This window comes from Theobroma cacao, chromosome 9 (assembly GCF_053813885.1).
Source record: "Theobroma cacao isolate CCN51 chromosome 9, ASM5381388v1, whole genome shotgun sequence".
NCBI classification, from domain to species: domain Eukaryota; kingdom Viridiplantae; phylum Streptophyta; class Magnoliopsida; order Malvales; family Malvaceae; genus Theobroma; species Theobroma cacao.
In genome coordinates this window covers 6190429-6214958 of record NC_142647.1, presented here as the reverse complement: position 1 = coordinate 6214958, position 24530 = coordinate 6190429, and the positions used below count along the sequence as shown (strand labels likewise).

At 36.6% G+C, this 24530-nt stretch overlaps 3 protein-coding genes across 6 annotated transcripts; 2 read left to right on the top strand and 1 right to left on the bottom strand.

Annotated features, from left to right (window-relative positions):
• Positions 1-3105: 3105 nt before the first annotated feature.
• LOC18588655 (E3 ubiquitin-protein ligase At4g11680-like) lies at positions 3106-6412 on the top strand. Of its 4 annotated transcripts, XM_018126475.2 has the most exons (6): positions 3106-3189; positions 3315-3348; positions 4045-4518; positions 5426-5548; positions 5640-5895; positions 6011-6412. In XM_018126475.2, exons 3-6 carry the CDS (start codon positions 4169-4171, stop codon positions 6161-6163), a joined length of 882 nt encoding a protein of 293 aa, XP_017981964.1. In that variant the 5' UTR covers positions 3106-3189; positions 3315-3348; positions 4045-4168; the 3' UTR covers positions 6164-6412. The 4 variants fall into 4 exon arrangements, with proteins under 4 accessions (XP_017981964.1, XP_007013275.2, XP_017981962.1 ...); XM_007013213.3 differs by having other exon boundaries at positions 3132-3348; XM_018126473.2 differs by having other exon boundaries at positions 3132-3348; positions 3999-4518.
• Positions 6413-6562: 150 nt separating this feature from the next.
• Positions 6563-8274, top strand: LOC148760653 (non-specific lipid transfer protein GPI-anchored 14-like). Its single transcript, XM_088810393.1, has 2 exons — positions 6563-7671; positions 7761-8274. Exons 1-2 carry the CDS (start codon positions 7338-7340, stop codon positions 8003-8005), a joined length of 579 nt encoding a protein of 192 aa, XP_088666519.1. The 5' UTR covers positions 6563-7337; the 3' UTR covers positions 8006-8274.
• An 883-nt stretch (positions 8275-9157) lies between these two features.
• Positions 9158-24163, bottom strand: GRV2 (DNAJ heat shock N-terminal domain-containing protein). Its single transcript, XM_007013210.3, has 22 exons — positions 23227-24163; positions 22289-22522; positions 21699-21786; positions 21352-21560; positions 20748-20849; positions 20608-20670; positions 18229-20463; positions 17696-18058; positions 16986-17126; positions 16413-16805; positions 14849-15343; positions 14473-14696; positions 14024-14368; positions 12842-13136; positions 12311-12766; positions 11894-12239; positions 11471-11814; positions 10938-11396; positions 10555-10679; positions 10159-10282; positions 9873-9941; positions 9158-9700 (listed from the first exon to the last, which is right to left on the bottom strand). Exons 1-22 carry the CDS (start codon positions 23638-23640, stop codon positions 9497-9499), a joined length of 7728 nt encoding a protein of 2575 aa, XP_007013272.3. The 5' UTR covers positions 23641-24163; the 3' UTR covers positions 9158-9496.
• Positions 24164-24530: the final 367 nt, after the last annotated feature.

The following is a 24530-nucleotide window of genomic DNA, read 5'->3' as shown; positions in this document are numbered from 1 at the left end:
AGTATTGATGTATATAAGTCAGGGTGCCAAGGCTTTTATATATATATATATATACATTAAAATGTTTTCTTTTTCTTGTAATGAAAGACAATATTTGCATGCAAATATTACGATCATGACATGCTTAAGAAAGTCTTAGCGATATTTATGAATAAACCAACTTTAGTGCTTACTTTCTCAAGAAATTTTTTTTTTTTATTTTCTTAACATTGGAAACTACTAATATGGCAAGATGCCAACCACCTAATGAAAGAAACAGAGTTTTTTTCTTACAAGAAAGCCAACAAGAACTGCATCCAGATACTGATTAATTCAAATGAAGAATCTATCTAAAATAAAATAAAATTAAAATGTCTTGGACTTAAAGAAGATTGCATTTGACATTTGCTGCAATCACTTCAACGTCTGTCCGGATGGCATGATAAATATATATATATATATATATATATATGCAAATAATGTTTGAAAAATAATGACTTGAAATATATATTATTCTTATGGAAAAGGTCCCTAGTCCAATACGTCACATGCAACGCACAAGTTTCTTACTTTTGTTTTTTTTTTGTTATTAAAATGTTGTCAATGAATTTTCTCTTCCCTATATATGAATGGACAGAATGGTATCAGTTAAATTTGCTCTACCTAATGCATTAATTTAAAAGATATGATTTATATAGCTGTGGTTTGACAATCAATAGTCAATGCAGTTCAATTAACCCAATACTATCCCAAGCTATCCTCACTCTTCCCCAACTACTTGGCATAATGTATGCTTTCTTGCAAATTAATCAAAACCCATCGCAATTACAACTGTTTCTAACATGTCAAACATATTGGATTATGGAACAAGTGATGGTGAGTGTTTTCGTAAAAAGAAATGCCTTTGCCTTGTTCTTTTTTTCTTCTTAAATTTATATGTAAAAAGAGGATTATGCATGGACCTAAATTAATAAAAAATGAACATCTGAATATTTGATTCATTGATTGATGTATTATTTTTTTATCTAATAAAAAATAGAGTTCAAATTTTTTCTCTTTTAATTATAAAAAAAAAAAAAACTAATAAGAGATGACATAGGGGAAGTGATTTGCGAGAGGTGCCTAAGCGCCTAGCTACTCTTTGGAGTGGCGTCATCGTTGTGGACAAGTCTTTTGTCATCTGCTAATTCGGCAACGTTAATGAATCAGAAAAAGAGGGTGCTACCTAACACAATATCATAAAGTTTCTTTATGACTGTCAATATACGGTCATGAGTACATTTCTAGGTGAAGACAATGTTCTGTTAAAATTTTCATGAGAATCCATGGGAATTCAGCTTGGCAAGACTAGCATCTATGGGCCTTTTCCTTGTGGGCTTTGTCCTATTACATCTGACCCTGTTTCTGTTCGGCTGTTGCTATCTTTTGGGCCACATTGGCTTCGTTTTGCACTATCATCAAACTATTGCAAAGGAGGTCTGTTTCACTTGATATAATTAATAAAAACTTCTTTGCATTCTGATTTCTATTCACTCGCAAAAGCACTTGCCCCTAACACACATTTTTGACTCACAAACAGAAGGGCGAGGTCTGGAGCAGTCATTATCCCTCGCACAAGTTGAAAACGAGGCGGGTTGATTAATAGGCTGCTCTTCTTCAGCTTGTTCATAATCTAAACAAGTGCAAGAGCCGTTTTCGCAACGGTATGCCCCTTTACAGTATTGCTTGCACTGGTAGTCATGGGTGCAGAGAACTGGTATAGTTCTTGAAGCTTCAACTTGTAGCAGTTTTTCAAGAGGCCTACCTGCAAAAAAAAAAAAAAAAAAAAAGAAAAATCCTTGCCAATTAGTCACCCTTAGCTAGTAAAATTGGGCAATGGTGAATGAGGTAGAGAGCAATTAAACTTTCAAGATGTGATGGCCAAAACACAAACCGAAAGAGTAAGCTTTCCTGAAACCAAATCCATGTCTTCTGACTTGAGAGCTGAGTTCAAGCAGAGAAAATTGTTAAAATATATATGAAAATGGCACTACCGCATTAATAAAGCAGTTTGTGAGACTTCTGGCATTGACATTTATAGTGGGGAAGAACATACCAGAAACTAATAAATTTGGAAAGATACTTATTAATTGTGGGGTTAATTCGAAGATTACATTTTTGCTGGTACAGCCAAAGAATATTCTGCTCAGTGAATGTGTTTTTCTCTCCTACTTAATATTAAACCATTAGCCTATATGATTTATTTGGAATGATAAGGTATAATATTTTAATTTTTTTAAAAATTTAAATAATATTTTATTATTTTATTGCATTCAATAAAGTTATTATATCTTCATTTTGTATTAAAAAAGTTTTTATGATTAATGATTTATTAATTATCATTAGTTAAAATGTCACTTGTTATTTTATATTCATGTAAAATAAACACGGAGAGTAAGAATAACACGTAATTTTATAATTAGATCATCATTGATTATGTCATATCAATAAGTCATGTTTATGTAGTACCAAAAAAACGAGTGATTTTTGATAAATAATAGTTAATCAATTGTTAGTGATAAATACTATTTGATATTAAAAAATATAAAAAATTAATTAATAAAAGAATAAAAAATTATTTAAAAATTTTTAAATAATTCAAAGAATTTTATTAAGTATTATATCTAAACGGTATTTATTAAAAGAGCTTTTAATTTAATTAATGTTAAAGAGTTGCTCAAATTAATTTTTTTTTTTAGAGTGTGGTGAGAGTTCAAAAAATGTATACGAAGTTTGTCATTTGTTAGAGAATGTGCTTCAAGGATTCTAGGAATTACAATAAGAAAGCCTCCAAACTTCCAGCCCTCTCTCCCAATTATTTCTTTTATATTTTTCGTTAACTCTCTTTTTCCTTTTTTTGGGCCTGATATTTTCTATTGGTTGAATTACACTTCTTTCACTGTGTACTGTTAGACAAACACACCACAGTTATTAACAAATTTTTAGACATGATTTTAGTAATTTTGCGACAAGTGGCAAGAAAGGCTACTTGTCACCGCCGTAACCGCTGATGATGATATTCATGGTAAATACAGTAATGGGATTGATTTATTTGTAAAAAAATGGTGAGAATCAGGGGAGGCCACCACTATATATTCTAAGGCCCCGTTTGGATTTCAAAAGGAAGGGGGGAAATGCAAACGAAAAACGAGCTCAAAACGTCCAAAGCAAGTACTTGCCTTCCACCGTTTTGTTTTCTTTCTTTTTAAATGTTTTTCTTCTCTCTTTTTACTTCCCAAAATCTTACGTTGAAGAAATTCTTTTGCCCCTTTTTGTGTTTCCCTTTCAACAAACAGTGAATAGTCAAATGGCAAAAACCAAATAGATACTGTAAGTTCATTTCTTTTTTCTGTTCTTGTTGTAGTGAAAAAGAAAAGGAAAGGAATATTTAATCGAAAATTTACAGTCTTTTCAATCTTTAAGCAGATTGATTTTTTTTTTAACTTTTTTCATCTGTGATATGAATAAAAAAAATTTTGGTCTATGGTGAGTTTTTTGTTACTTATTGTTTTTTAAGTTGAAAATTCTAGTACCTGGAAGCTCTTACTTCTTGTTTGGATGCTGAGAAAACTGGAAAGATTAAAACAAAAAAAATCTTTGAATCAAAATATGCAAAGAGTTTTGAACTTGAGCATAATCTTGAGTTAAAGTTTTTTATTTTTCTTGAGTCCCAGAGAAATTGGAAACATTTTTGGTTGCTGGGAAAAATGAAGAAAGAGAACAAAAAAAAAAAAAAAAGAAAAAGCTGAATATTTTGCATTCATTTGATTTATTCCAAGAAGAGTTAAGATTCTTTGATCTTTGTGGCTTTTTATTCAAAACTAGGGGATCAAACGATTATTTTACATTATAATCGCTGAGAAATTCGAGGAAAGAAAGAACATGTTGTATAATTGTCTCATTTTATTATCTTTTTGCTATGAATAGAAATTCTTGTTTGGGAGCATATGTTTTTGACTTATAATAAATATATGCAATAGAAATTGGAGGCTTAACCGAGGACTAATTTTTGTTGGTTTGCTAAAGATATCAGAATCCCATATGGCAGCTGATAAGATTGAGGGCAAAAGAAGAACAGGTTGATCAAAGGCTTTCACATATGCTGCTTCTCTTGTCCTACTTAAGAAAGCAAGAAAAAAAACTTTAGCAAATGGAGCAGCCACCTGAAAACCTCCATGAAAAAAATGATCATGTTCTTGATATTCCAAATGATTGTCAACATGGGAATAATGTTGTATCAAGCAGTTCTCAACAACCTGTGATTCAGCCCACTCCTTCTGGTGGATCAAGTCATAGGAGTTTTATATCATCTTTTTGCTTTTGGATTTACATTAGACTAGTTTTTAATATAAGCCAGATTGTTGCATCAGTAGCTGTTCTAGTAGCTTCAAGGAACGAGAAGTCACAAGCTCCATTGCACATTTGGATTGTGGGTTATGCTGCAGGGTGTGCTGCTACTATTCCCATCCTTTTCCAGCATTGTTTCCTTCCGTATCCTACGTAAGCTTTTACCTTTTTTGTTTGATATTGTTCAATGCTAAATCCTTATTGATGTGCATAATTACATATATAGTTTAAAACGGCTTCTCAGTGTTCTGTTCTTTTTGGTGTGGAATCATTTGCTTGAATTAATTATGCTTCTTCATTTACCTTGCCTTGTTTGGGGGGCAATGGCTCTTTTATTCTCCTCATGTTCTATGCTGAATTGACATAACAACTAGCTTAGAAGAATGGAAATTTGGAGGTTTGAAGATTTTGCCTTGTCCTCTAACAGAATTTGTCAGCATTGACAAAATAGTTTAACCCTTAGTCCTTGCTACCAGAGACTCACATATCCTCAGACTGGAAACTTCTTCAACTAATTACAGTCGGTTTCATGTTGCATGATCTCTTTTACATGTCTTTGTTTCCAAACTTCAACTTGAAGTTTGGTTTTTGTTCTCGGAACCAGTCGTGTATTCCTATGGAAAGTGCTGTACTGATAATCATGTGTTAGAAGATCTTGTATCAGAAAAATTTGCATTTGGCTTGTCCAGCGAAGGAACAAAATAACTCATTGAGTCATTCCTAGATTCGTAGGAATTCATCTTTTATTGTTTCACATTCTATATTTCAAATGACAGAAGTGCTCTTTGCTGCACAGTGTTATATTTTATTTGGATAATTTCCACAGTTACTGAAAACAAGATAAACATTCAGAAATCTATTCATTGTTGTGTTCATGTTTAAGAAACATGTATTTCAGGAGTAAATTGAAGCCTCAGACAGTATGTATATATCAGTCCAATTACTAGCGCTTTTCTGTTTGGTCCTAACATTGAATTTTTCATTTTCCAAGTGTTTTAGAGATACCTTTCATCAATCTTATTTGTGAATGGTGATGCATTTTGCATGATAACATTGGCAGGCTTAGCAGATTATTTGAGCGCTTTAAATGGATGCTAAAAGTTTACTTCTTTATCTGGTTTGTTGTTGGCAATGTTTGGCTATTTGGGGGGTACTCTTCTTCAGGGGCTCCAAATTTGCGCAGGTATCAACACTGGCCTGTATAATTATTATGCTTTTTTTTTTTTGGCTTTTCTCTGTCTGAAAATCAACCAGTTTCTTCGGCTTCATTGTAGGTTATGTGTAATGTTTCTTGTCTTTAGCTATCTTGAGTTTACCATGCCCTTCATCCTGTGTGCTGTTTTAGCATGCTGCTGTGGGGACCTAGGTCTAATTAAAGGAGCCACTTCAGAGTGCATCAATTCTCTGCCAACATACACTTTCAAGTTACAGAAAGATGGTACTGGCAGCATCATGAAAACCAATTCAGAAGTTAGAGGGGTTCAAGTGGCAGGAGCAGAAAAGGACTCTGCTATTTCAGGGGATGATGCAGTAAGTTCTGGAAGGATCACTCATAAGACTAATACTTTGTTTAATATTTGAGGAATTATTATTATTACATTGTTTTGCTTTGAATTGAAGCTTATGTTACATGGACATTGTACAGGTTTGTTGCATTTGTTTGGCAAGTTATGCAGATAATGATGTGCTGAAGGAGCTCCCTTGCTCTCATTTCTTCCATACTAACTGTGTAGATAAATGGCTAAAGATGAAAGCACTCTGTCCGCTTTGCAAATGCACAATTTTGTCAAAGAAATGAGGGATTGCTTTTTACCATTGGCTGAGGTTAGCTTAGTTGGTATTCACCATTCCACTTACATTCCTCTCCCGGTAACCTTCTTACTCTGATCAGCAATCAGAGAAGGCCGAAAAATGAGAAGAAAAGAAGAAATCTTAGCGACAAAGATTGTACACACCGAGGATATTTATCATACTTAAATACAATCCTGTTGATATTAACCTTTTTATCTTTTTATTCATTTTTATAAAAATGAGAGTTAATCTTCCAGTCGGCTGCTTCATACTTTTTCTGAAGGTGAATCCGAGGATGTTCCTATGAGAAGCTCACACTTCTGTTTTTGTTTGTTTTTTAATTTAAACTCCTTGGTGCAATAGCGTGGAAGTTGCATTTAATCTTGGATTAGTTTGTCTTATCCCTTGTATCCCTCAAGAATAAACAGGCTTGAAGATCAATTTAAAAATGGTGTTTAAAGTAGGTTAGATCTCTAAACAATGACTAGAGATTACATTACTTCATTTGAGAGTGATGTTTTTGTTTCTAGTTTGTGTGACTCTCCCCAAAGAAAAGGAGGGATAAGAAGAATTTGCATGCATGCTTTGAAAGAATAACAAGGAAGAAAGCAACTTTTGGTATTTTCTGAAGGCAAATTTTGACTGGTTTATGTAAATCCAAGTAAGGTTTCTTGGTAGAAGTAATATCTCATATGCACATTTTCTTGTCACCAAAGTGTATAGGAAAGAAAGACCTTGTCAATTTTGATTGTGCATTGCAGGTGAAGAACTCTTGAATCAAATGCGGATGTCATTGGGAATGGCAAGCTCAATAAATTTGTATTGAATTACATCTTTCATTGGGATACGGGATACCTTTTCTCAAGGAATTCCATAAATTAAGTCTTACCCTTGCATCACAATTAATTAATTTCAGCTTCTTTGTTCCCTACCGATATTTTTACAGATAAAAGATTAGCAAAACAATGCAAAGACAGCTTATGGAGGGAAGAGTAATCGTAACAGTTAATATCAATATGATTGCAGCAGGAAGTTCAGATTACCGAAACTACCTAACTCTATATATGCCTAAGCATTTTCCAAACCCAAAAACCAGAAGGAACCTTGAAAAAACAAAAAGGAGTTGCCTAAAAGCAACAAACAAAAACACCCACAAAGAGTAGAAATCTTTTAGGCCAGAGATGGGGTTAAACAAAAAGATGATGGTGTTTTGCATTGTAGTAGCATCATGGGCCATGGCATCATCAATGGGGACAATGCAGGATGATGAGAAGGAATGTGCTGATCAGCTGGCAAACCTTGCATCTTGCATTGCCTTCGTGAGCGGAACTGCAACGAAGCCAACACTGCAGTGTTGCCAAGATACACAGAAAGTGAAGGCCACCAAGCCTAAGTGCCTGTGCGTTCTCATCAAAGAGAGCACTGACCCTTCCATGGGGCTTCCTGTCAATACCACTTTGGCTCTTCAAATGCCATCTGCTTGCAGCATTGATGCCAAAGTGTCTGACTGCCCAAGTATGATTAGATCAGCACATCGTAGAATGTATTACGATTGCTTCCTAACACATAAATGATTGTTGTTTGATTTTTGATGATGTTTGTAGCTATTCTGAACCTGCCACCGGATTCACCGGACGCAAAGATCTTTGAAGAAGCTGATCAAGGTTCTACCACTACTTCAACAACAAACTCCCCACCAACTTCATCCTCCTCTTCTTCATCAGCTGGGACCAGTTCGAGCTCAGTATCAAACGCAACCCCAAGCAGCAACAATGGAGCCAAAGTGAAGGTATTTCTGGGAGGAAATTGGCTTGTGTTGATGGCTTCAATAGCATGGATGTTGATATGAAGGCTCCAGCTATTACTATAACAAAATGGCTTGTTTGTGCCACAACAAAATTAGAGTATTATGTAGAGAAGTAACAGTCGACTGTATGGTTCTGGCTAAGCATGTTTTCTTTCTAATTCATAATAACAGTAATAGCAGGACTGTCAGACGATCGTCCTTTGCATGAATATGAGAAGGTTATGAGGTCGATTATTATTGTATCGGGTAACATAAACAGACCTAACTGCGACTTGTTTACATGGAATAAGCAAAGCCAAATGCATCTTTGTTTTGCCTTAAATGTTTTTTAAAGATTGAGATTCTGCTGCATCCAAAGCCCTTTTGCTTTCGTCAACAAAAGACAAACTAATGAAATGAGCTGCTCCATCCTCCCCGTCGCGTCGAAGAACCTGAGCTAGCAAAGCCTCAAGCTTGAACCCCATTGTTTAATCTCATTAATTAATGAATGAAACACTGTGTTAATAATAAAACCCAGAGCATGAAAAACAAAAGCACAATCAGTCTTCACAGTGAAACCTTCACTTGCAAAATAAAGCAATTATGACTGTTTAGACATGTAACTAGTTCTACCAGTTTTAAGCATGTAAGAATAAATATTACCACTACTACTACCTTTTAGTAACTTTCTAACAAAATGTTACGCGTTCTATTTATTTGTCTTTTGGCACTTTGCGTTCATATATACTTTGATTGGGTTTTTATATAAAATTAATAAAATTTATCTAATAATAATTTTAAAATTAATAACAAATAAAATTATTTTTTTTAATTTAAAAAAAACTTTAATTGTTGACTAACAACTGAATTTAGTGTCCAACGAAAGATTTTTTTTAAGACAGACGGTCTATTTTTCAAACTAATGAACCCATTTGAAATTATAATTAAAACTTAAAAAGTTTTAACTATTTTACTCAAAAAAAAAATTTAACTTTAATACTTTTTGCAATTTTCTAAATCTCCTTTATTTTTTATTTCAATTTTTTTTTACGAAATAAAGACTTTATTAATAAATAAATAAATTTAAGAGTTAAAAATCTTAAAAAATAAATAATTATTTTTATTTATTTTTTGACTTCTATTTTGTTGATTACCATCCACCATTCCGACAAATTAATAGCAGAACCATTATTGAAAAAGCTGGCGAACACAAACTGGGAAAACAGGCAGCATATATAGCTTGGCTAACAAAAATTGGTATAATGAACTAACCAAAAAATCCCCTCAACTATCTACTGATAATCCTCCACAACAGACCCATTTTCAATTTACAATCATCTGTATTTTTCTTTACACAGGAAAATCAATACTTTCCTTCCTCTCTTCAACGTATATATTGTAGATATCCTTTTCACTGGGAAAAATGCAACCACCACCTTGGAGAGAGAGTGGGTAAAAAGAAGCGGGATGCAAAACGGTAAGAAAACTGTACACAGTGCCTATACAAATGTGTCCTGTATAATTCTTTACTGATTATTCCTTCCAATCCTCGCATTATCGAAGCTCATCCTGCGTTCCATTTGAATCAGATACTGTGGGAGCAGATATTCTTACCTGTGTGGTCGGTGGCGGAGCTGTGAGGGCATAAGTGAGTCTAGATGAGGAATTCTCAATTAGACCAGCAACTCCGGCCGCAGCAGATTGGGCATTTGAAGGAAGGAAAAGATCATGTTTCTGATCTTTATAAGCACTCCAAACCTGCAAAATGCACACAATAACCACTAAGATATGAGATGCGTTGTAAGTATACAGATGCATAATTGCAAAAACCAGTACTAACGATACAAAAAATACATTGAAACTATCAATAATATGTCGTTTTAAAGGTTCATAAAACTTGTATCTACAGAATGCATGTGTGAGGACTTACATCAGACGCATTCAATATGTCACGCACTTTAATACAATGAGCCCCTTCGGTTGCAAATGCATGCAAAACCTGGATCACAAAAGACATAATTTCAGATATCTCGAGCACTTAAAAAGAAACGCAAAAAAATTGGCTTCAAAAGAAAAACTATATATGAATTTCAATGCAAATATAATTTAGAATGATACAATTTAAAGAAGTAATCACAAAAGAGAAATAGCAATAGCGATGATGATGTACTAGAGTCAGTCAAAGGTGAAAGTTAGCCATATGATTGCAATCTAACCTCAATTGCAAGCACCCTGCCAATAGATGCTTCTGATTCATTCCATTTCATCTGAGCGCAAAGTCCATTCCTTCCCCCAGCTCTCCAATCAAGAAGCCCCAGAAGTACTTCAACCAGACCAACCCTGCATTATTTACAGATTTTGTTTCAACATCAGAAACCACAGAACAGATTTCGAATAAAAACACAATACGAAACTCTTACACCTAAGCAAATCTAATAGCATCAGGGACATAATATTAATAGATGAATCAAATATTGAACTCATCAAGAAGGTTTCTCAGTAAAATGCCACAAGTCTTAAAAAATATTTCTTCTACTAAGCAAGAGAGATTATGCGTCTTTGTACGAATGTATTTTCAACATTTATTCACATAGCCTATAAAAATTACTTACTTAAGTCCTTGGGCGACAAGTGCATCCCTAGCTCGATTTCCAGCACCCACAACACGCTTAAGTGTTTCAAGAGCTAGAATGCTTCCACCTTGCCATCCTATAGCTTTCATTAGAAGTGGAACAACCTACAATAATATTTTCTTGGGTAAATAAGAGGATACAAATATCAAGGGCAGAACATTGCATTAATCAAAAGTATATATACAAGCTAAACAACCCATTCTGCTTGCGCATAAAGATATTTTCAAAGAAGATCAAACAGAAAGGGAAAACCAAAGTACCATGAAAACCAATGACAATGAAGAATGCATGAAACTGAAGGAATTAAGTGACAACAGAAACAGCAAGAACATAACACATAAGGCAGTTGTTTGAACACACACCTGAGGTGTTCCAACACTAGTTGCTGCCATGGCTTCAGCACATATTGTACTGGCAGCAAGTTGATGCAGAACTCGCAAACAACTGAGGCGCACACGTTCTTGTGGAGTTTGTGCAGGCTGCTCATCAGATTCATATGTTCTGTCTGCCATATTATTGCCATCTTTCATCTCCCCTGATGACATTGTTTCTCGCCTTCCCTCATAAGCCACAGCAGCAACAAGTTTGGGCACATACCCAAGATAACCAACATGGTCTGCAAGTGCAGGGTGCACTCGCAATAATGAAACCAAAGCAGCAGAAAGAAGCAAAGGAAGCTCAGGGTCAACAGATTGTGACTCATAATGTGTGGCAGCAATACATGACAAGTACTGATCTAGTAGCCCTTCCAGGAATCTCTTGGGATTTCTAAGTGGAAATTTGGGATCTTTTAGGAATAGCCTGACATAGATCCCACCAACCTACATGATTATGAACTTATTAGTTCCCCAGCACATAACTATTAGAAAATTTAGATAAAGAATATAATTAATACCTGTGGCTCATCTCTCATTTCCTGCTGTGCAGAAGCTTGCTCAGGTACATCCCAGTCAATGACACGGCCTTTCATCTGTTCACGGTACAGGTCTGACACCATAGTAGCAATTTGTGCAGACAGAGAAGCTGCCATGGCTGGTGTCCATACAAGTTCTGGTGTTTCTGTATTCTGTTCAAGGGCAGACACAACAGCTTCGCCAGGCCCATCCCTTATGACTGATACTAGGCCATCTGGAAGAAACCTTGCCAGTGTTATAGCAACTCTAGGTCCATGCATCGGCTGTGAAACAAGCTTGCCCAATAAAGAGGCTGCTGCTGCTCTTTGCTGCAAGGGAATTTCTTCTGCACATAGGCATTTCTAACATCAATAAGATCGTCTTCTAAATAGAAAAGGGTGGGAAAACCAGAATGAAATTATTACCTTGTAAAGGCAAGAGAAGTTCAAGAATGTAAACAACACCACCATGCTTGGCAGCTGCCCAAGCAAGTTCAGGCGTGCTTGCCAAAGCATAGAGAACATGAAGTGCCCCTTCACGGCAAGCTGGGGCAGAGTGGAGCATTTGCAACAAAAGAAGAAGACTAGATCCATCTGCGACCATGGCTTCCAAGCAAGGAGCATATGTAGTCAAGAGAGAGAGAACATTCAGGCAAAGTTGAGGAATGTTGCTTTCTGATGCAACAGGCACAGAAAAGCATTCAAAAAGTGGTAATAGCTTCTCTTTAGTAGAAAATATGGATGCCAAATTTGGGTATGTTGTCAGCAAGTTCTGCAAAAGAAAAATAGTGTCAGACATATTAAATTCTATAATAACCTAGTGCACACAAGAAAGTAAATTACCTGAAGTGAGGTAAGTCCAAATTGAAGGTTCTTAATCAGCACATTTTCTTCCTTATCTTTCACCTTTTTATCAGACACGGCTGGAGAATCATCAGGAACTTGCTGTTCATCTACCGATGCACCAGTTGTGTCACTTCGATGCTCGAACTTCAGCGATAAGTTGCTAGTATTAAGATTTTCCTTAACATCAGAATCCATAGAGCACTGATTGTGCACTAGAGAAGCTATGAAATCAATCAAAGCCACACAAAATGCTTCTGGTTCACTGATCTCAAAGTCTGGTTGATCATTATAAACCCTCAAATAAACATTGCCAACAAAGAGTTCCTTTGACAGTGCTTCATAGGCAAAGATGTGTGAATCTTTCAGGTCATACGAACCATCTGGACCCTGGCTAGCACGCTGCTGATCCACAAATTTCAGCAATTCTGCTCGAGTTGAAGAGTTCCATATGATCTATGATAAAGAACGAGTGAGACATGAATGAATATCAAGTTGATTAACATGAGACAAAAAAAGCACATTCTTTACCTCTGGTGACTCCAAATTTGTGTTCAACTTGGACAGTAGGTCTTTTGGTACCCTATCTCTCAACATACTGGCAAGTTTTGGAGTTAGCAAAGCTCTGAGCGCATTGACTACAGGTGCATTATAAGGTGTTGAGCTCTCATCACTGCACAACCCACTAAGCCTAGATAGAGCCTGAGATGCTTGAACAGCATGCATGTTTTTTGCAATTTGAACACTAGCACCAACACCATGGGACTCTGCTGTATCAGATTCCTCTGCAGTTGAGTCAAACTGAAGCAACAATGGCAAAAGGTACCTATACAAACCATATTAACCAATTAAAACAAGTTAATCAAGTGATTGAGAATCATAGACATAGTATACATGATTACCAAAGAACTTCTCAAGATATCAAATCCAAAACCTGTTAATCAAACAAGTAGAAACATAAAGAATAACAGCTTCAGCAGCAAGAATGCAAAACACATGATCATACAAAAAATTATCTGAACTCGGTCTCTTGCAATTCCATAATGTCACTTTCATGCATGTCCAGTAGATAATGTAAACATATGAAGATTGGTCTTTAGATGAAGCAAAAAAAAGAATCCTCACAGCTTAATATAATAGAAAAACCTAGTACAGACATTAATGACACAAAAAGGCTTGAAAATCACCCATATGTGCAGCTGCAGAAAACAAAAGGCCAACTATTCAGCCCCAGTTTGGCATTGTGACTTCTTCAATAAGCAATCGCAATCATAAAATTCCTATCTGCTTTTATGATTGGCAACAAATTCACCGGAATCGGGATTTTTAATCAGAATTTTGCGTCTTGTCTGGCATTGCATTTGGCAATCAAATTTGATGATTGCAATCAAATGCAGATCAATCCCAATACCAAACAGGCTCCTAGTCTTCTATAAGTTTCTAAATTGAAGAGGATGTTCCCTGGTAATTTAGGGGAGTAATTGACTTCAAGCAAAAGAATGACAATAGTCCCAATAGACAGAATAATGGAAAGACTAAATGCAGTTTGACAGCAGATGCAAAGAAAATATTGTGAATAGTGCAACTATGTAAGAACAGAACAAGTACCAATCAGACTAAATGTGGCCACAGATAAATTAACTAACAATGGTGCAAACATGCATGCAACTAACAGCACATGGATCAAATAGACTGAAAGGTAAGCCGATTTACCATAGCACTCCAGCCTTTATCAAGGCATCTTGCAAATCAAAGGAAACGGAAACATGAGCAATAGTCTGGAGGGCAGTATCAACAGCAGCAGGTACAAGCTCAAGTTCAGTGCAGTGCACTATGTCCTCAACAAGTCCAGGAAACTCAAGAATCTCAATCCTGGCAGTCTCAAACTGACTCAGGACAGAAAAGGTTCGCATCACGTTTGTAACGATGATAGAAGATGGTTCGTTTGCAGGAGTAGTTGGTTGAACTACACACATGCAACGAGAAAGAAGTGTTGCAAGAAGTTGTATCCCACCATCTCTTACAAGTTCTTCACCATTCAATGAGGAAGACGCACACCTAACATTAAAAAGAAAATAGGTATGAAGCAATGAAATCTCCAAGTCAAATTTAACTAGTAAACCTAAATTTACAAAAGTTTATATTGGCAAGAGGGAGTTTACGTAAGCCAAACAAGCTCGGATGCTGCAACAAGAAGAGGTGCTCTATCTGAGGAAAGAAAATTATTATCTTCCTTGTCAACAGTAACTGCATTGAGCAACATGGGATAACCAGCATATTTAAATGGTTCCAACACATCTCCATATCGTCTGTACAAGATGCATTGTCCTTTCAACAAAAGCAACAGCCTCCAGGGCTGAGGACCTTGCAGACCTTGCATTGTAGCCTATATAAAGAGAAATATAAGGTAAATTGTCTTGCAAATTAAAAGAATACGATGAATTGAGGGTACATAGGATAAATTATTCGAAAACTTCTACTTTCTTTAATTTGATACAAGCAAGTTAGTATGCATTAAGCTCAGGAGCAAACATCTACCTGAAGTCGTTCATAAGCCTTTTGTACAGCAAGAAATTTCTCCCTCCCTTCAGGATTTTTATCAGGATGGTATTTCATTGCAAGTTTCCTATATTGTCGCTTAAGCTTTTCTTCATCAATGTTCTCAATTTGTTTGGATATGCTAGAAATCTCTCCAGTCACCTCATGAGAATACTTCTGATCAGCATCATCACTAGATACTTCTTCCAAGGTAATCTCTAATATTTTGCAAGCTTCTTCCTCAGAAAGATCCATTGGTTTTCGCGTCAACTCTTCTCGCCACATTACTAGCAGGGACTGTAGAAACTCTACATGCTCAACAATTGGCCAGTTTGGAAAACGGATCTCATCACATAAATTTCGAAGATAATAACGGTGACACCACATTTCGTCTCTGAGCTCTGGATAAGTCACTGGTGGCATAGGAGCATACTCGTATAAAGAATGGCAGTGTTGTGACAATTTCTGGGGGAAATCACCAAGATGCTGCAAAACCTTTGGAAAGGAATAAAAAATGTATCAGATGAAGGTTTACCAAGTAACATTGCAACCTTTGTCCTTTATATTTGGCCTCAAAAGATATTATTCTTCTAGCTAAAGTTTGGCTAAGTAGTTTCTGATTTGCATTTTTCTGAACACAATTAGGTTCATGCATTCAGAAAAACAATAAGTTGCAAAGGAGAAGAGAGGGAACAACTTCTTTGCAAAAAAAAAAAAAAAAGCAAAGAAGAAGAAAAGGATCTCTCTCTCTCTCTCTCTCTCTCTCTCACACACACACACACACGTAAAATTTCAAATTTTCTATTATATAAAGTAGTTTATCTATTTTTCTTTAAAACCCTAGTTGTCTATTTGTCAATAAACGATAAATTAGCAAATGTAATTTCTTTAACATAATGAAACATTGATGCCAGAAGGGGTGAGCATATTTCAGTTTAAACCAAAACAATTGACCGAATCAATTGAATTAGGTTAATTCAGTTCAGGTTTTTCAGTTTCAGTATTAATCAGTTAGGACAAGAAATGTATTTCGTTATTTTAGTTTATTTTTTATATCCAAAATTTACAACCGAACTGAGTGAAAAATTGATCATTGAGAATATTATTTTTAATATAAAAATATTGTTCATATTTTTAAAATATAAATATTATTAATATATTATAAATAGATATCATATATAAATATAAAATAACACAAATATTATTAATATTTTTATAATATACATATTAGAACATATTAGAACCGACCGAGATAAGCTGGTTTTGGTTATTTTCGGTTTTTTATTACAGTTTGGTCGATTTCGACTAATTTTTAGGGGAGTTCAATTAATTCAGTTTTTGAAATTTTAGACTGAACCGACCGAATGCTCATCCCTAGATGAGAGAATTGATTCAATAAGGCATCAAGCTACTTTATATTACATCATTATCTATAGACTATACTTAAATTTCATATGGGTCCCTAAAGAAAAATCCTAGTTCTGCCCTGCCAACATCCATGCAAGTGAAAGTGCAAAGTTAAGACCTGACGTATCAGATATAGCAAATTAAAAATATGATTCACCTGACGGATCAGATTTTCTGCTCGCATTTTGTGCGTCCAAATGATCTCTGGAGTGTCAGAGTCAGAAACCATTGCTGCAGCAAATGCAAGATGTCCACTACGCTCCAATACATACAGCAAAGATTCAGGGAGAAGTCCACCCAATACGCTACGTTTAGCAAGGGGTAATGAAGAGGAAACGGCAGCCTCTTCACCACCATGAAAAGCTTGATGTACATGAGTTACCGCGAAGAGTTGCGCAATCGAAAGGAGGTTGGATCCAGGGTATGCCAGGGCAAAATAAAATGCACCTGTGCTGTATAGACGGATCATGGCCTTGGGATTTCTTGTAACAACAGCCTTCAGCAAAGCAGCAGCAGCCTCTACAATACTTGGCTCACCAGAAAGCATAGCCTTTCAAGGAAAAAGAAATAGATGCAACTGCATAAGTAAAACACTTCACAGATGGATTATACCATTTATCAACAGAAGCATATCTTACAAATCTTTCCTGCAAAAATAAAAAGTGATTCTGCAACTTCCTATTTGAAAAATCTGAAGGCGTGACTAAATTATCAATTAAAAAAAAAATACCTGTGCAATATGAGGAAGGCAACGCGGACTTGACAAAATCCGTTTTACCCTTGGAGTTGGAGTAACTATCTCACCAGCGTCATCTAAGTCCGAATGTGCAGAAACCATGCTATGTAACACAGACAATGCAGCCTCTCCTACCTGCAAACAGAATTATCAATTAGAAGGCATCAAGAAAAAGGCACATTATTAGAGAGATGTCTATTATTATATTTAATAGTAAAGCAACACTTGTGCACTAGCCAATTTGTGCTTAATTACAATATCTGTATCACAAATATGTACGATCATACATCTTCAATGTTCCCAAACATTGAATTGGGCTCAAAGAAAGATCACTTAAGAAACTAAAATGCAAACAACAGATCAATAATGCCCATTTAACAGTGCTTTAAGTAAGGCTAGTAAAACATTTCAGAAGCTATGTTCCATACAATATAAAAGAAGAAATTCAAACATGATTCAAAATACCCAATTACACACAGAATCTCCAAAAAAAGAAAAGGGAATAAAAAACTCAACAGACAATCAAATCGCATATAGAAATTCAGATTTCAAGCATTGACAAGCAGAAATTGAATAACAAGAAGAGTCCAACCAGTTAATAGAGCAAAATTATCACTCTTTAAGTGAACACTGCAAACCATCATCGAGATGCAAAAGCACTCGTGCAAGCAGTATAATGCAGACAAGCATGAGACTGACAATACCTGAGTTGGTGTAAGGACAGGAACCCGAACGGACAGTGCCCAACGAAGCTCACGAATATCTCGTAATCTCTTCCAGTCCAGCATCCCTGAAGCCCAGCACCTTGTTGTCCAATCTATAGATTTCTTCGACCACAACCTTCTGATAGCATCCTTCTCTAACGGTCCAACTTGTGCACCATCTTTCTCAGTATACATCCATTCCTTAAGTGGCTCCATAAAAGCAGTGGCAGCTATCAAATTTGATTGTAAAGGGATAGCAGTCCTCTCTGAAGCTTCATGAACCACTGTTAGTAAATCAACAGCTAGTACGCAACCTCCCACCAAAACACAAGATTCCACATTTGCTAAAATCTTCATCAAAACCTGCACATTCATCAATACAGAGTTGCTATTACTTTCAAATTATCACGACTAGAAACCAAAATCAATTTTTGACAAAAAATCAATCCTACTCCATCTACTGGCTCCATAAAATCTTACACATTAAACCTTATAGTTTGAAATATGCAATGCACCTAAATATATGTTAGTACCTTCAAAAGAAGAAGTAGACGGTGCCTCAAAGCTCTATCATCTGTCCTGTCCAAGAGAACTGTAATATGTGCAGTCCCTTCAAAAGGGCCTATTGTATTGCAATGTTGTTCATACACTATTGCCATTGCCCTAGCACAAAGCTCCCTAACTGAAGAGCCTCCACCTCCTCCAAAGCCATCTAATCTTCCCATATCACACCAATCATCAGATGAACCCATTTCATCTGGAACAGCACCATCGACCATAAGGCCTATATCAGCATCACATAAGAATCGGTGATAGAGGGCTCTGAAGAAAGCAACAGGATCACGAAGTGGAAAATCCTGTGCCCTGCCACTACTACCACTCTCAAGCAACAAGCGCAGATAATATTGACCAACACAAACCTCCTTGGATAAACTAGGATAACTAACTGAGAACTCAGAATAATTCCAAGAGATCCTTGGAACACTATCTTGGTCACTCATACTCTCCACTGTAGCACCTCCAGGAACAATATCTTCAGTGCGCTCCTTCTCAACATCCAATTTATGAACCTCAGCTTGCAAAGCTTCCCTCAACTCTTGCCTAGTACGCTCATTCCAGATCAAATCTGCACGGTTGTGATCAAGGCTAAAAGCACGCCAGAATTCAGGCCAATTACAAAGTAGACGACCGGAACCAACAGGAGTGTTCTCCACAACAACCTGAGCAGGTGCTGGAAGACCCGTGTTATTTGACCCAACTACATTGCCATCAGAATCAACTGAATTTGAAGCATTTGCTTCTGATGCTCCAGGCACATTTGCTGATGGGGCATCAGTGGAAGCAGCTGTTATGGAATGGCCATTTTGAGAAATTCCTCTGGAATATGCATCACTGGTCACACTTTGTACGGTGTGAGCAGCAGAAGATTGGGTTGAAGCTTGACTGGAATTAGGGTCTACAGTAGATTTATGATTGTTATCTGGCACTCTATGGATGCCAGTATTTATCTGCCTCACTGCATCACCTGCCTCATAACTATTAACAGAAGGTAAGGATTGCTCTTGTGATGTAATCCCCCGCCCTGTACGACCTCTCCTCTGCTGAAGTAAACGCCTCTGTCTTTTACTGGTCAATGATCCCTCTTGAATAGAATCTTCAGGTACCCCATCAGATCGCGTGTGCAAATAAGCAACAAGTCCTGGAGGCAAAACTCTAGACAGTAAATCTAGAGCTGGTTGGTAGGAATCTGCCCATAGAGCAACAAGCTGTTGACTAACCTCACGCCGCTCACCAGGAGGAAGGAAAAATGCATGTAATAAATGCCTCAAAAGAGCACCATCACGTAAAGCAGCATCTCGCATTGACTCTGCGGCAATTGCATCTTCCTCTGCAATAGTACGCATTATTACAGCAACTGTTTCCCTAACACTCTCTGCAGGATGGCCAAACAAGGCAAATAAACGGCGCCGCAAACCAGCTACTTGGCGCAATAGCTCAACAAAAACTGTGTATTGGGTAGTTTCACCATGTGGATCACATATCATAGCCTCCAGAACTTCAACAACAGCCATGGACAATAAAGGCGATACAGACATAGGTTTCAATCTGTTGACAAGGATAATTACATAACCATGCTGAGAGAATAATACAGACTTAGAGTGCATAATTGTGGCATGTTGCTCTCCTTTAGAATCTGTTAGTAAATTTGTATCCCCAGGACCACCTCCGATGAGTGCTGCAACAAGCCCTGCCGCTTCAGCAGCTACACCTTCAGATCCATTTCTCAGTAAGCCCATAATTCTTCCAACAGCAGCAGGAAAAGACATAACGTGAGAAGCAGCACTTTTGGAAGCCAACAATCTGCGTAAACATGCAACAAAGCCCATCACTGTTGCAGCTGCTTTAGGTGAAGGAGGCGGCAAGGGAGGAGACTCTGGAGGAAGATTTGGTGTTGCTGGAAGCATTGTTATCAAGGCCATCAGAGTCACCTCGGGTACTTCAATATTAGGAGGCACTCCACCATATGAAATGCATGCATTGAACTCCCTTATTCTACGCCATAGCTTAGCTCTTGAACCAGGAATAGAACCACCTTCAGCAACAGCATCTTTGGCAGAAGCAGCTAAGTGTTTCAAATGCATGGATGCACCATCCACATCAGCAAGAGGGCGTTGTTGCCCAAATTGCAAAGTAACTCTCCCACAAGGTGGATCAATGCGATGACCAGGCATTGTCAACCTTGGCAAAACAGGTACTGGGCACTGACCCTGAACAAGCAGAAGGTCAACCAAACCACATTAACTATTTATCTAGCACTAATAGAACTTATAGGTACTGACAAATAAAGCAAGTATGACAATTTAGAGAAAAGAAACCCCTGTTTGTATACTAGATAGAAAACATATACCTACTTCTGTTTGCAACACGTCACAAATTGCTGCCAGTAAGCTATCCCGTGAAGTGCTTGCATAGACCTGTAAACCATGGAATACATATTAGTTGCATACCTTAAAAAATGTTACGCTTTCAAATAAAAATAATTTATTCTCACATGGATAGGGCATCCATCATTGAATTCGATTGCAAACATCTGGGGCTCCTCTGCAAATCGAACAAGTGAGCTCACTGCAGATAAAGGACGAACAATAACAGCCTGCACACATCTAAGGAAGATTTTCAGCATTTGATTAATTCTACTTCAGAAAATTTCTCAAAAAGGATTAAGCATGTAATATTAGCCATCTGCATTGTGAAACATGTAACACTTGCCTCTATATGTTGAACTAATACTTTGATGCTTTTATTGGATATCTATGTATCCTCTGATGCTTTTTAGAACCATTAGTAGACCGATGCATTTTTCAACTTTGAATTTGTTAAAAGCCATAGTTTACCAGCAATAATTTTACACCATTAAAAACTTGAATGATTGTGATTTAGGTGTATGCATCATACTCTGCCTTTTGGCTTAACATATTAGCAAAGATGGTCGTATCTAGCATTCAGCCAACCCCAATTCAAAAGCGATTCCTAATTCTAACTCCATGTAGCCATGGACTAATAAGGCAAGTTATGCAACCAGTATACAGCATCTACAAACAAGTATAAAATACTAATTCTGATTTTGTATCAAAGGATTAAGGTTGTTAGCTTACTTCATAGTTATCTGGCCGCCTTTCAACAAGGGAGGCTTTTGTGAGGATGAGTTGACGAGAGACAGCATCACCATGCTCTCCAAGTCCTCCTTTTGGGCCAACATTGAAACTCAATCCAGGAACATTTAAAGTTCCATGAGCAGCAGAACGCAATCTTGTCACAGACCAACCTCCACAAGGGGTTTCTTCTGCTCCAACTGCCTCTTTAGCTATGTTTGATATATTTTTACAATATTAATCAAAGAAACACCAAAAGAATCATATCCAAGAAAGAGAAGAGGCAAAAAATGAGGATGAAGAGGAAGTTAAGGACTGAAAACAGGAGGAAGTTTGTTTTAGTAAGCTACCTCTTTGCTTTATATATTCTGTTGCAGTGAGAGATTGAGAATTGTCCACAGATAGAGAAACTCCAACCATTGATTTCGCAGTTTTAGTCTGCACAGATATATTTAATATTAAATTATCAATATAAATTATAAAGTAAAAGAATAATATGATCTAGAAGGATACTGAATCCAGGATAGAGCAACTTCTTTGAATTGAAAGAATTTCAAGATAAATGGAAACACAACTGCTATGTTGAAACATGAACTTTGGAGAATGGATTTGGTTTTGGTTTCTTACAGAAATAGTGAGGGATGGAGGTAAACATAATCTAAAAACTAGTTAAAACTCAATATACCTAATGTATTTGCGAGGGTATAAGCAGATGAAATTCAAATTTCCTAAATTATTAAGGTATTCCAAATGCACTACTTAATAGAGATCTAACAAGTTCATGACTTCAAAATAATAAAAAAAAAAGTCATGTTTTCACGAGTTCTATCACCTACTTTTGTACTAATTTCAAATCTTAATCACTTCTTTGAAATCCAAGTTCCCAATCTCAACCAAGGTGAAAAAACTAATGAAAGTAAATTAAAGAAGTTGTCAATACCAGGTTCAAAATGATAGCAGAATTTGTGGTCCCTGAAGCAGCTTGAAAAGCTTTAGATTTCCTTCCATATAAAGGGCAAAGAACGAAACCACCATGATCAACGTTTTTCTTCCCATAAGCATCAGCAAGTAGAACAATGGCAGGGGAGGACATATCTCTAAAATCTAAGCACCAGCGAGGATCTCCAGATTTTAAGTCAATAAGTTCAATCCCAACATATGTGACCTTCAATTTCTGTACAGACAATCAGTTGTTAACAACTTGAAAGGGCACATTCAATACATAAATTGGAAGTAACCAGTAGTAAATACTAAATCAAGACCATAGACAGTTATAAAACTACTTCTGCTATTTAGAAATTAAAATTGAGCTAGAAGCAGCTAATTTCAGACAAATTATCAGAAACAATCTGATCTCAATTACCAAAATCTCTAATCTCAAATCTCAGTAGTCAAATTTCGAATCTTTATATCTCCAATTATCAAAATCTCAACACTCAATATGTCAATAACTCAAGTCTCAATAGTTCCTAATACTCCAAAGCACCAGAAACAAAAATAACATAAGCACTAAACCCAAGTATATCACAAAATACACTAAATATAACCCAAAAAAAGCCCTAAATACTAGAAATTATAACAAAAACTTGCGAGATACAACTAGTTTAAATTAAATCCTGACTAGTTCTAATTTTTCTAGTCACTTTTTCTATCTTTTGCATCATTCTCCCAGAATATATGCTCTGAGTTTTACAATGCTGAAATAAAAGTTAAGAGAACTTAAAAGTACATTTGAATACTACGATGTTATAGAATAATCAAAAGGTAAGAGCCAAAATCAATCCAATTAGTAACTAATTTCATTAAAAATTCAAGTTTTAGAACTTTACAAAGTCAATCAACAAAAGCAAGAGCAAAATAAATCCGGCAAAAACTTACAAAAGGGGCCCACTCGGCACGGCGTCTCCGTAGATGCAACACCGGGAACTCCGCCACGGGTCCTAATCGATTCCACCTAATCCTATGCAATTCCGTTAAAATACTCGCCCGGTAACGCGACGAAAACTTTATCGCCTTAAATTTCCCTTTTCCATCGGTCCTCACATTCATATTAAACTCAGTAGAATTCTCATCCCTGCTGGTTATCGGCGTGGCAGCTTCGAAATCGGTCGATACATCGTACGAATTCGTTACCGACAAAGTCGAGGGGTCGAGCGTGATGATCGCAACATTCGAAATGCAAAGGATTCGCTTGTAACGACCGCGCCACGAGTGTTTGATGACGATGTAACGGGCGAGATACTCGGGTTCTTCCTGGGGAGGAGGGGTAGTAGCCGGATGGTGGTGTTCCATAGAGGAAGTGGGTCGGGGATCGGGTCGGGTCGGAGGTAAGGGCCGGGTTGTTACGGAGTCGAGGTAGTGGAGAGTGTGGAGAGGAGGGACATTGTTAGGGCGGAGGAAGTACCAGAGTCCCACACGTGGCGCCGGGGGGGTACGGTGAGACTGTGACTGATTAGCCCCCAGCTTCTAACCGTATTTACGAAATCTGCCACTCTGGCCAGTTTCTTTTATTTCTTTTCCGATCAGTTTTAAACACCTAAAAAAACTAACCCTAAATTCGCATCGGAAAAACGAGATCGGATTCTCAGTGTGTCCAATTTGAGCTTGAAAACCTTTCTTCTCGATTAGGAAATTGTTAATAAAATTAGTTAAGGATTAATTGAAGGGAAAATCAATCGAGAGAGAAAGAGAAAGAGAAATTGGATTGAAACGAAGAGAAGAGAGAGAGAGTGGACAGCTTGGAGAAGAGAGGAAGAGTTGTTTGCTTCGTTGTTGCGAGCAACCTTCATCACTGTCAAAACAATTCTATTGCGGTGTGGGATACCGTCACAGGTCGGTGAGTCACGGGTTTATTTGTATTTTCCTTTTCCTTTTTTTTTGGCATAACAATAATAAAGTAAAAGCCGTGTCAGCCATGGCCCCTTTGCTGACCCCGATAACAGCAACAACAAACTTTCAACTCAAGTTTTAGCTTTGATCAATCAGTAATCTTCGGTTTTTACCACCTTACATTTTGCACGTCTCATTTAATTGACAAAATCCCTTCCAAAAATTGTGATTTTGCATTAGTTATATTTAACATTGAAAAATGATGTAAATTTTTGAAATGAAATTGAAAATTTTTATTTTATCGTAAAGTTATTTATAAATATACTTTTATATAAAAATATCACCACAAATAT

Bases quoted from the DNA above. Each gene is read 5' to 3' on its own strand.
- LOC18588655 (XM_018126475.2), top strand. From the start codon at position 4,169: ATGGAGCAGCCACCTGAAAACCTCCATGAAAAAAATGATCATGTTCTT. The intron at 4,519-5,425 runs GTAAGCTTTTAC...TAACATTGGCAG, and splicing joins TGTTTCCTTCCGTATCCTAC to GCTTAGCAGATTATTTGAGC. The intron at 5,896-6,010 runs GTAAGTTCTGGA...GACATTGTACAG, and splicing joins CTATTTCAGGGGATGATGCA to GTTTGTTGCATTTGTTTGGC.
- LOC148760653 (XM_088810393.1), top strand. From the start codon at position 7,338: ATGGGGTTAAACAAAAAGATGATGGTGTTTTGCATTGTAGTAGCATCA. The intron at 7,672-7,760 runs GTATGATTAGAT...TGATGTTTGTAG, and splicing joins CAAAGTGTCTGACTGCCCAA to CTATTCTGAACCTGCCACCG.
- GRV2 (XM_007013210.3), bottom strand. From the start codon at position 23,640: ATGGAACACCACCATCCGGCTACTACCCCTCCTCCCCAGGAAGAACCC. The intron at 20,671-20,747 runs GTGAGAATAAAT...CATGGTTTACAG, and splicing joins ATGATGGATGCCCTATCCAT to GTCTATGCAAGCACTTCACG. The intron at 12,240-12,310 runs GTAATTTACTTT...TTTCTTTTGCAG, and splicing joins TTGGACTTACCTCACTTCAG to AACTTGCTGACAACATACCC.